Source organism: Anas platyrhynchos, chromosome 1, assembly GCF_047663525.1.
Source record: "Anas platyrhynchos isolate ZD024472 breed Pekin duck chromosome 1, IASCAAS_PekinDuck_T2T, whole genome shotgun sequence".
Classification (NCBI taxonomy): Eukaryota; Metazoa; Chordata; class Aves; order Anseriformes; family Anatidae; genus Anas; species Anas platyrhynchos.
The window spans coordinates 152,786,948-152,802,043 of NC_092587.1; the positions used below are offsets into that span (position 1 = coordinate 152,786,948).

At 43.6% G+C, this 15,096-nt stretch overlaps 1 protein-coding gene and 1 long non-coding RNA gene across 9 annotated transcripts in view; both read right to left on the reverse strand.

The window, feature by feature from the left end:
* The window catches only part of FARP1 (FERM, ARH/RhoGEF and pleckstrin domain protein 1), a 193,791-nt gene that overhangs the window by 156,578 nt on the left and 22,117 nt on the right, over positions 1-15,096 (reverse strand). The window contains exon 1 of one of the 8 annotated variants that reach the window (XM_038173455.2): positions 12,258-12,386. The exons of the other annotated variants lie outside the window; for them this stretch is intronic. Coding sequence (XP_038029383.1) covers positions 12,258-12,319 — 62 coding nt within the window. The 5' untranslated portion in view covers positions 12,320-12,386. Of the gene's footprint in view, positions 1-12,257; positions 12,387-15,096 lie in introns of those variants that run through there. 8 annotated transcript variants of the gene reach the window in all.
* Positions 748-12,235, reverse strand: LOC140001293 (uncharacterized). The gene is made up of 2 exons (XR_011806369.1): positions 4,992-12,235; positions 748-3,690 (listed from the first exon to the last, which is right to left on the reverse strand). It is a non-coding gene; the product is annotated as an uncharacterized lncRNA (long non-coding RNA).

Genomic DNA, 15,096 nt, shown 5'->3' on the forward strand with positions numbered 1-15,096 from the left:
ATAAGGAGGGAATAAAAACAATCCTGAAGAGATGCTCATGAAACCCAGCCAAGTGTAAGCCAAATACGAATGAGAGGCAAGTGCACTTCATAAATTTTCATCAATTGGCACCGTGATCTAAAACGTAAATGGGATCGATGCAATTGATTTTATTCGTTACAATTAATTAAATTAAAACCTTTTATGAGACAAGAAGCGTCAACAAGAAAACTGCAGTTGGAGGCTGGAATTCCAGGAAGAAAAGGGAGAGAGCTACACAGCAACACTCCAGGCCTCCTTACAGAGAAACCTGATTTTCCTGGCATTTAAGTACAGAAGAATTTTTAAACCCTGGAAATGCGACTGGACACTGGTCCATAGCCTTGTTAATTCAAAAGCTGTTTTAAGAGCTCTCCTAAAGCCACCATATGCCACAGATAGCACCAGTACCAAAGAAAGGACCTCCATAATTGCTTTATTGTTACAGCAGTTTTGGGCTAGGTATGGACGAAGAGGAAAGCTGTTCTACTTATCAAATCCAAAATGCAGGGATCAATCCAGTGCAATTCAAGAGATACCATTAAATATTCAACATAAGGAATTATTATGGAGCTCAAACCTTCCTGCAAATGTTCTTCTGACTAGATGATCCCATGGCCACCACACACGTTCAGACAGGCCAATAAATTGGGTGAAATTAGGAAAAAGGACCCGAAGTTAGGAGCCAAAAGAAACACGAAGGAAAAGTACAAGCCAAACCACTCCACATACACAGCTGAGAGGTTTTTATTATTATTAACAGCTAGTAATATAGAAAGTCATGTAATATATATTGAACCGTTCAGTTACATACGCACATTTCACATTGGAAGCAAAGAGCTAAGAAGTATGGGCCACAATAATCACTTGTATCTGTCTGCTACTTGCAAATTAAAAGCAGACCTCTCCTTTTTCTTCTTTTCTCTCTCTCTCTAAACACCAGCATTGGACATTACTTTTTGTATGTATGATGCCAGTCTCACTCACTGTGGTGCTGTTGTAACATGGGCACAACGTATTTATTACACCTTTACATAAAAGCAGCCTTAATAATTACAATTACCCACTCCAAAATAATGCAGCGTGTCTGTCAAACTGCGTACTTTTCCTCAAATCGCTTCGATAGAGATGACCAAGAAGGTCACAGAATGTAACAGAACAGTAGTAAGCAAACATTAAGCAAACCTGAGGGGGGATTAGGATACCTAATGTCTGTCACAGTGAGGAGAAGGCTTAAGTTTAGACAGAGGGTGGAGAATTTTAAATACATTCTCACCCTCCTCGGATCCTTTACTGAGCCAATGTACCTTGCTAATCCAAAGGAAAATAATTCAGTGTTTTGTGCTTTGCTGGGCTGGCAAATTAAATCCACTCTCGGTGTGCTGGCAAACCTAAGGCCAGGGTGAGCTAAGCCCAGCCAGTGTTTCTTGCAGGTGCTGGCAGGCCATCTGCCATAACTCTACCTAAAACACCTGGAGGGCACCGACTACAAAAAGGTACAGATGCCATCAGATAAATTAGTAAGTGTGTTTTAGTCCAAACCACAGATTAGCAATCCAGTTACGCAGATACAACGTGGTCAGACGAAAATTTTAAGTTCTGTGCACACTCACACAGTATCTGGATGAAGGCCAAGATGGGGCTCAGCTTAATGTCATTGCAGGGCTCGGTGTTCAAAACTGTGCCTGAACAGGTGCATTTTATAGCATTTGAAAAGCTCAGGCCAAATAATGTTTCCACGTATTTTTCTTTGGCAGGAAGAAAAACCAATTAAACTGAGTTAGCAGCAGCCTGAAGGGACCTAGGAGTAGAAGCAACACCTTTCTTGTCTTAGTGGGGAGAACAAAAGGTTGCAACAAATTATGAAATACTGAAGAAATAAACGAAGAAATAAGCCAGCGTTTGAAACACAAGTGGAACTTCCATTGGAATATACGCTAATCTAATCTGTTAATTACTCTACATTTCTGTGAGACGAGGAGGTTGGGCACTTGATGCAAAAAGCTCCCGAAGCCTGAAGGCTCCTGTTGGTGGGGGAGCGTGTCACCAGGCGGGGAGGCCTTTCCCACTTCTGTTTTGTTTAAGCACACTTCTAAATCACACAAATGAAGGAAGCGCACTATATATTATTCCCCTTTTAAAGGTGGGGAAAGCAGGCCCTGTGGGAGGGCATGACTGGCCTTAAAGGCTACTGAGCAGGGCAGCGGCAAGGCCGGAGCTGCGGCCCAGGCCTCTCAGAAGCTGGCCCACCATCTCCCAGACCAGGTGGTAATGAGATGTCTGAAAGAAATTAATGTAGTCAATATAATGCCAGATGAGACGACTCAAGCCGTCTCAAAGACTTATAAACTGTTAGTAAGAACTAAGAAGGCACCGGAGGACTAGAAAAGAACAAATTCGAAACAGACCCTCCAAGGCATAAGGAACGTGGAGCAGCAGAGAAAAAAAAGGGGCGATGCAGGCAGCCTACCAGCAAGGGCTCGTAGGGCTCAGCCTTCTGTACAGTTTTTGGAAAGCCTCAGCTGCAGAGAGGATGATATGGAAACACTCCTGTAAAGTATTCTTCCTCGGTTCCAAGCACCTTCACCTTGCAGAAAAACACAGAATTTGACCCCCAAAAAATCATAATAATTAAGTTATGAGGAAAAGACGGGATGATATGCACAGGTTGAACGTGGTGGGTTCAGTGAGAGAAGCTGGGGATAATCTGTGAGACTGAAGATGCCTCTGCACTCAAAGGTCTGTCCAGCCCTGCACCAGACATAAAGGCCTCCACAGCAGAGGTAGCAGGACATGTCTGCACCTCAGCTGCTCCACTGCAGAGGCCAATCTATCAACCAAAACAATTTTTCATACAATGCACTGGTTCTTCATATTCCTTTTCCCTCCCCTTGGACAACAAAGTAGGCATAAATGTATGAGAAAACACATGTAATGGATCTGTACTGTCTTCAGTAAGGGAAAATTCTACGCCCTCAGGAAAAGATTGCCAAAAAAAAAGCTACATTAATGTACCAGAATGACCATAAATATCAAATGGGAAAGCAAGTTTCTTGGATACATGTTTTCAAAGGGATAATAATAAAATAACAAGCAAAGTGGAGCAGGAAGATAGAAATTGAATTTAGCCTGAAATGATGAGGAAGGGATGTGGGGCAAATATGTCTCAGGTTTTTGTATTTTGTGAAATGTTATCCCAATTAATTTTCACAATTCCATGGCAGACATACTAAGCAAACATAGTGTTAAAAAAATCAGCTATTAATCTAGGTAACATTATTCCCTCTTCAAAAACTACAATTTTGAATGTTACGATGAATCAGTGCAAAATAAATACACCATCCTCGATTCTTACTCATGAAGAAATGAAAAGCAGCTGAGAGTGGTACATCAGGTGTACCACCAATGTAAGGTGACCCCCAAGTCAAAAACTGTGGCTTGAAAACTGGCTGAACAGCTGGGCCCAGAGGGCAGTGGTCAGCAGCACAAAGTCTAGTTGGAGGCTAGTAACGAGCTGTGGATCCCAAGGGTCAAAACCAGGTCCTATCCTGTTGAATATCTTCACTAATGGAGAGTCACCAGTCCTCACGTGGGACATCTGTGTTGGAATGCCTGGACACGACAGATTTATCCTTTTTAAAATACAGAACATGTTTGGAAGGAAGGAGAAGTCTGCAACAGAGAAGAGAAGATTTTTTCAAAAGCTTTAAAGTCACCATCATATTATGAGTCTTTGGCAGTTTCTCATGGGAGAATATCAAAAGATTTCCTAGAAAATCTTATCTTTAAAGTCCAATTTTCTTAAGGAACTACTGAAAACTACAAACAGCTGCCTCATTAACAAAATGTTCATGCTTCACATTATTCTGCACAGAACATCATACACACCTGAAATTACACAAAGACCCTGGCAAAGAAATATGTACATTAGAAATCTGACTTATATCCAGAAATCTTTCATTAGGCTAATGGACCAGCATTTTTATGGAAGCAAAGAAACGTGATACCAAAAGCTTGTACTAGAAAAGTAGCTCAAGCTTGAAGGGCAGTAGCACAAGCACAGGTGCAGGGTAAGTTTGGTTGCTCAGCTTCTAAAGGAAAGGTTGTAAACAGAAGGTGGTTTCTGGATTCCTGTTCAGACTGCTGTCTGCTCCTGCTCACATCCACAATGCTCACATAGCGAAAAAAAAAATATTAAAAAGCTGGTTCTCCTGTTCCATTGGACTATTTTCTGGAATTTAAAAAGAAAAAGAAAAAAAAAAAAAACATTCTAAATTGTTTCATGAAGTCAGAAGAAGGGAGGTTCTAGGTGAGGTATGGTACAGAAGATCAGCATTACAGGCTCATGTTTAGTCCCCTCTACATGCAGCAAAGAACAGGATGACAGACTTACAAAAATTTACAGCAATAAGAAAAGCCCTCAAATAAGGCAGAGTACCTGGAGTATCTGTAAGAGAATAAAATTCATCACCTGTCATGAAAATAAAGGCAGCCCATGAAGTTACCCATCTTGGGCAGACTCTGAAATCCCTACATCTCACTGTTTTGCTTGATAATACCAAATTAGCTAGAATATGAAACCAAGGTCAAATTCCCAGACCACAACACAATGGCATAGAGCTGCTGGCAGGCCATGAGCTACTGCATTACTAGTCCCAGAATTTGGCATTGCTTTTGTATCCTAGCTAACTTGGTGTTACCAATAAGTGGACTGGACAGCACTACAAATTAGAGCACTTAGTCTGTCCATCTACGCGACTACACCATAGAAACTGGGTCGAGGAACACGGGAACTTTACAAAAGGGAGAAACGGCTTTACAAAAGCTCAAACTACTCAGTACACCAGTAATGTAGCCTGAAATCAGAATAATGAATGTATATGTATGTGCAGGACAACACACAGCATTGAAAACACCTCTTGCAAGCCCGTCTGTACAGCACTCAGAGTACCCATGTTCATTACTACTCCTACCTCTAGAGCCATTCAGCTTCCAGCTCGAGCTCATTTATCTTCATTACATTCAGGTCCTCAAGCTGTTTGCAATTCTGTGGCGCTAGCAGCTGTCCCAGATTCCAGATCTTCTGCCAGATGTCAGCAAAGAGCAGCCCCATCCTGCACAAATCTGATGCACGCTATCTTTTTCCTCAACTACACACCTGTCAGTAGATCTATCAACAAGTGCAGTAATACATTTCTGTACGCTTTTGCAATTGTCGCTGAAAAATCTCATCCCTTAAGCATAAATACAGATTGCTCTGTGATTCAAGCCAGTCTACTCTGCAAATAGTATTTAAAGGGAAAAAAAAAAAAAAAAGAGCTAGAATAATTTTTGATGACTGTCAACAACATTAACAAGGCAGTAAATATACTGACTCCCTGTGCTCCACTTTCCAGACAACCTTGCATTAGAAAGTTCTTGCAGGCAAGAACATTTTTGGTTTTGTGTTTTTTTTTTTCTTTTCCCCTGCATCTCCCACAAGCAAAGCCATATACACATACGCATATATATATGGATGTGAGCCACTACTTTAAGTGAAGCTCATCCTCCTAAAGGAACTCCTCAGAAAACTCTTCACCCAAGTTCCTTTTGAGACTAGCTGAGACCATTCCCTAAGCACTAGGGACTTGCCTCCACTATTTATTCACCACGTGCCCTTGTACCATTGATCGATGCTGGAGTCAGGAATGCCAATATCACATTCATACCAAGACGGCCAATTCTGAAGTTTTTCTTCAGCTTTTACATCACCAGCTCCGAGGCACTGTACAAACAGGTAATTCTGGCTATTCCTGGAAGGCAAATTAGCATCTCATCTGCTAAGCAATGGGAATGATCAGCTCCCACTGATGGTTAGTGACTCTCCCCCACCAGCTGTGCTTTCCCTTTGAAACCAGTGACTGAGTCTAAGCAAAACGGGGAGCTCCAGTCAAGCTCCTGGAGCCAGGAATCCCTTAACAGCCCAGCGGCAGGTATTGCTACACAAACGCTCGGTTTACTATTAGACAGGGTAAAATTTGAATGAAATATTGCCCTCTTGCTTTGCATTTGTTGTATGATTGCTTACATACCATGTAAGTGGTTTATGGCTGACTTGGATGTGAGGTTCAACGCTGTATTTTTCTCTGAAAATACTCTCCTGACACTTTACTGTCCCGAACAGGCCACATCTTTGCTGCTTTACCCTACGGGGGGATGATATTTCTTCTTTACTATGAAATTCACAGTCTGCTTTCGGAGATGTTTCAGACAATACTTTGAATATTGTCCAAACCCTTCCTGCTGACATTTTGATTGCCTGCATAAGAAATGATGCTTCGGAGGAATTCGCAAGCTACTGATAACATCTACGTATATTTGATTTCATGGACACCCCTTCTATTTTGCATAACTATTTGTGCCCATTCTGCTACTAAAACCTATGAAAAAGTAAAACTTCAGTATGCTTAACAAGTGACAAAATGCAATTTTAAAAAATTTGTTAAAAATAGGAGTAAAGACTGCAAGAAATACATGTAGAAGTCACCCAGCTAGTTCTTTTCTGATAACAATGTGCTGTAGAAGTGACGAAGTACACACTACCATTTCATGAAGACCTAAACCATTTTAAAGTTGAGGTACAGAAGCACTGCCATGTGGGTAAAAAGCTATGGTAAGAAGCTTGTTATGGACAAGGGAAAGGCTGTGGAAGCTTTACTGCCACGTGGCACATGCTAGGAACATACAAAAGAGAGCTTAAGAAAACCTCTCCTTATTTCATGTTCCCAGCTAGAGGAGTTTCTGGATCAACAGGGGGTCACCATCAGAGCCCACAGTTTGTCAGCTGCAAATACAAGCGAAGTGGGTAAGAACTTAAAGCAGCCTGGTGGTTCAACAGCAATACAAATCCCTCCTGAAACCATTAAAAGCATTTTCCCAAACCCTTTCATGCCATCACTCTGCATAAATAAAGCTGTTGCACCAGCTGGAGTGCTCTGGGCTCACTCACCCATACAACACCTCATGCGAAAGCCAAGCCGAATGTGCTTATAGTAGAAGAAAGTAATCTGATTTCCTTCCAGATTTAACAGAATTCTGAAAGGGATCCAGCAACTCATACCCGGCCTCGAGTATAACGCAAACGTTTTCCCATGAAATAAAAACATGTCAAAAGAATAAGTAACACGCTACGGTAACACTACTGTGCAGCGGTTGGGGGAAAATCTCACGCAGTGCTGTTTTTGAGAAATAAGCAGCTTGGGGGGTGGATTATTCCTCTGAACCAAACACAGATAGACAGCAGAGGTGTTCTCAGTGGCTCCTCCAGAGAGCTGTGAGGAGACGAAGCCCAACCTGGGCGTTCAGCAGCCACTTGGAGGAACTTCTCCTCCTTCCCTTACCACGCAGACACCGAGCTGAAGATGCTGTGGTCAGCATGCAGACACCTCGTTCCTTCTCCTACTGAGAAACAGACCGGTTATGATTTGTTGCGTTGATGGTATACAGCACAAGGACAGAGCAGAAGCTCGGGAGCTCACCACCATGCACAGCGCACTCCACAAAACCACCCCATGGCCCAGCAGCTCCAAACCGCAGAGGACAACAACGTTCAGCATCATACACCCAGAGAAGACGCCTATCCAAACATGTTACGTTGAAGCCACAATGGCCTTGACTAGCTTCCTTTTCGCCCAGAGCTTGTGATCAGACTCCCACAAAATTATTATGCATACACAGTCTATGGTCTTCCACCAGGAAAAACATACTTACGGTCTCAATCGCGTGCTCGGTATACAAGCCGCTATAAAAACAGAAAAAAAAAATCCTGCAGGCTTTAAATATTTAAACATTTGTTCTTGAAAGAGCCTTTTTGTGTTTGTAGAACTGCTCAATATAATTGACTCTAGAATGATTTTATTTTTTTAATAATTCGTTCACCAGAAGCCTTCATTGTGCTTGACCAACAAAACACCGCGCACGGTAACAACGCAGCTCCCAGTAAGAAATGCTCGTGCCATCAGGAAAAATAAATTGCTTTACGTACTGCTGCTTGGAAAACAACTTAATAGACTCATTGGCATCCTGGTGGACATATAATGAACGGGCCAGGAGGCATGATTGTATAGCATCTAAATTGAAATATCCTATAGTGTTCAAAAGCAATGTCTTTATTTTTCCTTCAGAAATAATTGTAGAACTTATAGCCAAACTTTCAAACTTCCTCAGGTTTCTGTCTCATTTCTCTCTGTTTCTCACAGTATAACCACTAAAAGAGCCAAGGAGAAACTCTACCTGTGCTGAGCGGTGCAGTCTAGACGCTGTCTGTCCCTTTGTGTCTGTTGACAGCTCTCCTGATCTCTCAAGATGCAATCCCTCTCTGTCTTTAGATAACTGATAACACTGCATTTACTCCATGAACAGCTATCAAAGACACTACGAGGCAGAGATACAGATAGACTGCTGCCACAGGTAAGTCCTCATTTATATCCAGCTAAAATATGAGTATTGTATAAGCTTCACGGAGACACACTAGGGTGTTTTTCATAGAAGACAGACCAAAAATGCCATTAGGTGATGTTATGCCTGTAAAATAAACTTCCCACCATAACTTACTTCACAATGGAAGCTGGCATAAGTTACTCCAAAGCACACCACTGTTATTGCAAATTTTCAGATCTGGAGGGGAAGGGTGCACCTGTTCAACCATACCATTGTACCACCTTTATCAGCAAACCTGCTTCAGTGCTGATCACATCCCTGTGGCTTCTGTTACATTTTAAAACTAATTACTTACTTGCTTGGAAGTGTGAAGAGGCGTTATCTGTAGAATCTGCACTTTTTACCACTGAAGGGGCTAGTGGAAAGCATTAATTCTCTTGTTCTGGTCTCTTTGCAGTGTTTGCAAGCAGAGAAAGTAGAAATACTGCCAGAGCTGCCCATCGGCCTGCACCATCCTCCTTAAAATATTGTCAGAAGTAGCAGCCAAAAACAGTCTTTGAGATCAGAATGTAACGGAGAGGCTTAAGAGTCAGATTTTTTTTTTAATCAAGATATTACGATGTAGAAGTTGCCAGAGAAAGATCAAGTAGAAAGACAGACATTGCCAATAACACAGGTCTTCAAAGCGAATGCTGCCTGACAGATTTTGATGGATCCTCCCCCTGAGTAAAAGCCTCCCAGTACCACCAAAGCGAAGCTCCCAGCATTGCAGGTCGCACTGGTGCACCACGCGAGCAGGAAGACTGTGTGTTGGGTTGCTCTTCCCTGTGAAAGGAATATGTTCCCATATTCCTTTCTTGGCTCTTGCCTCTCAAGTAACTTTAGATTATGCTGAACACGGCAAGAAGCTTTTATGCCCGCATCCGATAGTAGCATGGGGCATACCCAGGGCAGACAAAAACCTCTGAAGTGTGAATAACTAAGATCTCCCAAGAGCCTTTCCTTGCTGAGCATGCTTGAACTTCTTCACACGCTTCCCCGGTGACAACCAGACCATGCCCATCTCCACCAGAGGGGAGAGGAGCCTGCCACACCTTTGGGTTTTTGTGGTTGCCCCAACTGGTGCAGGTGCAAGCTCTGTGGGGAGACCAGGTCACTCACCCTCCCCACGTCAGATCCAGGATCAATTAGGAATTGTTTGGTTTGAAACATGCCATCAGACCGTATATCCCTGTTCTTGCATGCCCTACACTGCACAGATTTCCCCTCCCTGACCCCACCGAAGACCACTCTGCCTCATTCACAGTACAGGATAGCACCAACAATTAAGGGGAAAGCAATCAGTATTTATTCTTCCCTCCCTGCTCCACCATTAAGGCTTATTAACTACCCGCACTCTGCTGTTAAGGCAGGATTTAACGAGTGAGTTTCTGCACTCTCTGTATAGCAGGCCGAGTTTTACTCTCAGAAAGTACTTCACTTTAACTTCATGATACCCTTGTGAGAGGGGAAGGAATGACATTAGCCATACCTCATAGATGGGGAATTACAGACAGAAAAGCCAGGTCCTCCAGATACGGAGATACTGACCCAGAGGGAGTCTGAAGGCTAAATCTGTTTATTGATCTAGGTCAGACAGACTGAAATCCAAAGTAAATCCACCAATTCTGTATTCCCAAACTGAGACTCTGAGGCCAAAATCATTCTTCAAGTATTTTCACATTCTGCAGCTTTCCTTAGATATTATTACAGATCCTTTTACCACAGGCTGCATTCAGGAGCATGAGGCTTTCTGAAAATTAGCTCCCAAATCTCAGGTTTTATCGAGAGTTTAATCATTTTCTGGGTGTTTAATTTACTTCCTAGCAACACAGGGACCTCTGTCAATAATTGAATCCAGTTCTGTAAAAGCTTTAGCCACCCTCCTCTTCCAAACTGCAAAAGGTGAAGTATTAAGACTTTGAAGACTTTTCTCACAGACGATGTAATACACACCACAGGGCATTGCTGTAGAGGAACTATCATAACCAAAAAACAGGATGGAGATTGTGAGAGGGGGAAAAACTCAACTAAAGAATTAAAGATTGTGTCAGAAACCACAAAAAGGGAGAGTTACAGCTTTTAACTATGGCCTTTTGCTTTGCAACATTAATCGTGATCTTTAAACAGTATCTGATCTATAAGGAAGAGGCTGGAAGGGCTGGAGGGCACACAAGTGGATGTAAAATACTGGTGTTTTCACAGAATCACAGAATTTCTAGGTTGGAAGAGACCTCAAGATCATCGAGTCCAACCTCTAACCTAACACTAACAGTCCCCACTAAACCATATCCCTAAGATATTATCTTTGAACTCATTACCCAGGAGTACCAACTTTCATTGAATTCTACTCCCTTCTCTTTCCCCCATTAAGAAATTCTCACTCTCTTTAATTCAGTTTAATAATTCTGTTGAAGGCAGGTGCAGTTCTGTGAGTAAAGAGTTGAGTTTGTGTCTTTGTCTTAATTCTTGAGTACTTTTCATAATAAAAGTGCAGATGAGCTCCTCTGAACAAAGGAGGGAACCAAAGGAGCAAGGAGCGTTTGGAACCACCTCCCTGCTTTGGTTGCCTTGATAGTTAGCATGGCATGAACGCATTAGAAGCTCTGAATGCACATGGGAAGGATTTGGTGAGTACCAAAGGAGCAACTTGTGTAAACAGAGTGGAGCAATTATGGAAGCAGCTGCTAAGGATGTGCCAAGCAAAGAAGTCCGTATCCTTTAGTAAAGAAACCCCACATGTATGTGTGTGACCCTAAGCCAGAAAGCTCTTGGTTTCACCTCCCAAAGCAGAACCAGATGCTTTGAACAAAGGTGTTGAATAGATGGGAGCAGCAATAGGTGATCACTTACTGTGCCCTGATGCATTATGCAGGTTGATTTATTTAACACAAACACATGCATACAATATTTCCAGGTGTTTAAATCACTACAGCAGAAGAAGGGAGGTCCACTGAAAAAAAAATGTGAAAATGACAAACAGGTGTGGCAATTTTTCCTCTCTAGCATCAGACAGGATGAGAATGTCACAGGGTCACTAACATGGCCTGGCTCTGTAACTTGGGCTGGGGAGCCGTGTATTTGATGGAAATCTCCATGTGCATCCTTTGAAATGATGGCAAACTCCTCTCTGCTCCAAGGAGAGAGGTGCAATTCTTCAGGATAAGGCCCCTGCCTCTGTGGGGCTGCTTTCCTCCTGCCCTCCAGCTGCCCAAGTCAGGCCCATAAATACTGCAGAATACCACAGACACACCTTGCAGCTGCTGACCACAATGCAGCAGGCAGGGAACAGAAAGACCTCACAGCAAAATATCAAATATTCAGCTCCCAGGCGGTAGCTGACCCTCTACCCCTACATACAGGCACTCTCCTGGAAGAGTTTTAACATCCTCTGCATAGTAAGTTGTCTCTGACACCTTTATACTGCCCAGTACTGGAGAAGAACCACTATCCAGTCCTATCTCACCTGAACCACCTTCTTACATGCATAAATTTTGTCCATTGGAATATATGGGAAAAGGAGTCACAGCCCTGATCAGTTCAGAAACATGGGAAAATTCAAAAGCATTTGCAACCTAGACATAATAGGACAAAAGGTGAAGGAAATAGCAATGCTCTGCAGCCATTCACTAACATACTCACACCCTGACATCACATCAGCCCTAAACAGAGGCGTTTAGTCCCCACAGAGCAAGGTTAGGGCATCCTGACCACAAAAGCAGCAGCAGGAAGAATAGAAAGGCCCAGCACCAGTGGCAACACAAGCTAATCAATAAACTTACCGCCGCTCCTCTTGGGCGAAGTCAAAGCCTTGCTCAGGAAAAAGCAAAAACCGACAGCTCATTTGCCTTACAACCTGCTAAGGGACCACGCAGGACGTCCCCACTCTGTAATTCAACCCGCAACGCTTTCCCCTCTGCCTCAAAACCCGTCAGGGAAAGCTCTAAGTTGATAAGGCTGCTGTGGGGCTATTTACTTGCTATTTACACCGTAAGAAGGCACGCAGTGAACCTCAGGAATTGCATGCTGTAGACAGGCCCTGTAGCACGGTATGTCCCCTCCTGGCTCTCGGCCCACGAGTTCAAGAGGAAGCAATGCAGGAAATCCACGGCATCGGTGTGATTCCAGTCCATGCCCTTCCTGTCTGGGGAGAGAGATCTAAAAGCATCTGGGCCTCCTGCTAACAGAAACAGTCAACACCTCTGTGGAAGAGGGGAAAAAATATATAATAATCAGCTCCCCAACCCAAAGATAAAAATAGTGCAGCCGGCACACCTCAGAAGAGACCACACTGCGTGCCAACCTGTGTTTTGCCTTCATTTTTCCACCACCAACAAACAACAGCCAGCCCAAAGGCTGGTGGAAGGGGTGGATTAGGGCTGGTTTTGCTGTAGTTATCACCCTGATCTTTCAGCTGGTGGCAGGACCCCAGCTGCAGGACAGCCACCATGCGCCACAGCAGACACCAGGCTGGAGCCAAGTGGCCACAGCATCGGCACCAAAGGTGCACCCTCGCCTACTCCACACCTTTCCCCTGCCAACGCAGCACTAATTCAAGCTGATCCATTTCCAGGGTGTCCCCAGGACGGTCCCTGAACAGCCTGGACCCTGGTGCCATCTTACAGCGAGCTATAAAGCTGGACAGAGCCCCCACTGCCCAGCACCAGAGGTAGCCGTAGGCGGTGACGGCCTTGGCGCGTGATGGCGGCCATAGCGAGTACCGCAGCGAGCTCTCCTCGCTCAAACGCGGCGTCAGACACATTTGCTTGACCTGCGAGCCAGTGAATCCGAAACAGAAATACACAAACAAAAAAGGAAATTCCAATTAGTGAGAGAGCTGGGGGAGGGAGAGGAGGGAAGAGAATATTCTTTCCTGTGTCTATTTTTAGGCTATGTGAGGCTGCCTGAAACCATGGCAATGAACCTGCTACAAATCCCCTCAGCAGCTCCATGTTTTGTTCCTTATAGACAAGGATAAATGAGCGCGTACTACAGTTAATAGTCTAAATCAGGAGCAAACAAACTAGGTGAGAACACATCCATCAGCTACGGAAAGTGCCGGTGGAGTGGGGTAGGAGTAGCTGATCAAAGAGACCGCGTGCTCAGTCTAAAATCTAGGAAGAAATCATGTGCTACCCTAATAAACACCACTGGAGGTGACCAGCATCCAGAGCACAACCTCCCCAACACCACCACCCACTCCTGGGTGTATTTGGGCACCAGTGGTTGTGCCCTCAGCACCCGAATTTGTTCTGAGGAAGCTTTTATACCTGCTGTACAGCTGCAGGCAACAAAATTGCCATCAAAGAAAAGAAAGATGCCAGGATCCACAGCTTCTTCACCGAGGCCAGGGGGACACTCCCTCAGTGCCCCCAAGACTAAGAGTAAAAACTTGGGTTTGTACCCTAATTGGTTTAAAGGGGGAAAATGCCACCTCCACATCAACCCCACCCCATGACTTAAGTAAGGGTTACCCCCTGCTATTCGATGTTGTGTGAAGAACGAGAGCAATCATCTGGTAAAACTGTGGCTCAAAGATGTTTGATCCACCTGTATGTAATTTTTCTAGTGCTTCTCATTAAAAAGAAGAGAAAGGAGACAAATAAACCAACCTTTTTTATGTATACTCCCTTGGCTTTGCAAAATACAACACAACAGTGGGAAAAAAACAGTTCTTTTGCCATTTAAAGTGAGACTAAAACTCATCCATTGAAAATGCAGAATTTCAACATTAACAATTTCAGAGAAAATTGTTGATGTTGAGAATTTTAGAGAAACACTTCAAAGCTAATAACCTCCATTCACACCCTTAACCTCAGCTGCTGAAATAACCCATTCCATATTCTGACGCGGTTGAAGGTATCACATTCATCCTATTTTTAATCCTTTGCCACATACACCAAATTGGCTGCCAGTCTCTGCTGCTTTGGAGGGCTGAAACATCCTGTAGAGCTCAGCTCTGCTTTCACAACAGCTCTGCTTGGTATGTGGAGGAGGAAGACGGAAAACATACCTATCTCAAGACAGTTAATTAGATACCCACTCTGTAAAGAGTGGCATCCCAAGTGTATTTTGATTCTACATGCTGCGAAGTTTTTTTTACATTTGGAAATATCAGGAAGAAGGGGGAAGGAACATCTGTAAGTTTGTAAAACTGCTACTCAGCAACACTAAAGGCAAAAAAAAACAAACACACTTAATGGCAAGAACACTAAAAACAGTAGAAAACAAGATTTTATTCCCTGCACGGGCCGCAGAGGACTGGTAGCCTCTTTTGCTCAGCCCAGTTGCAGCATGCACATCACCCAAGCAGTATCAGCTTCCCAGCATTGCTAAGCAACACCGCTCCACATTACCTCGATTGATTCAAGGGAGGGAAGTTGATTCAGAAGCCATTGAAAAAGGGAAAAGCTAGATAAAAACGGCTGCACAGATCTCACACACACGAGCCAGGATCCTGCACAGGCAGAGCAAAAAGCAATTAGAGGAAAACAGGGAGAGGAGGAGGCACAAACTAAAGCAGAATAAAAAATATCTGCACACAAAGAAAGAGGGGGGAAAAAGAAACAGGTAAGAGAGGGAGAAACAGTGCTGCTGCATCACGTCAGATATCCTTGGACT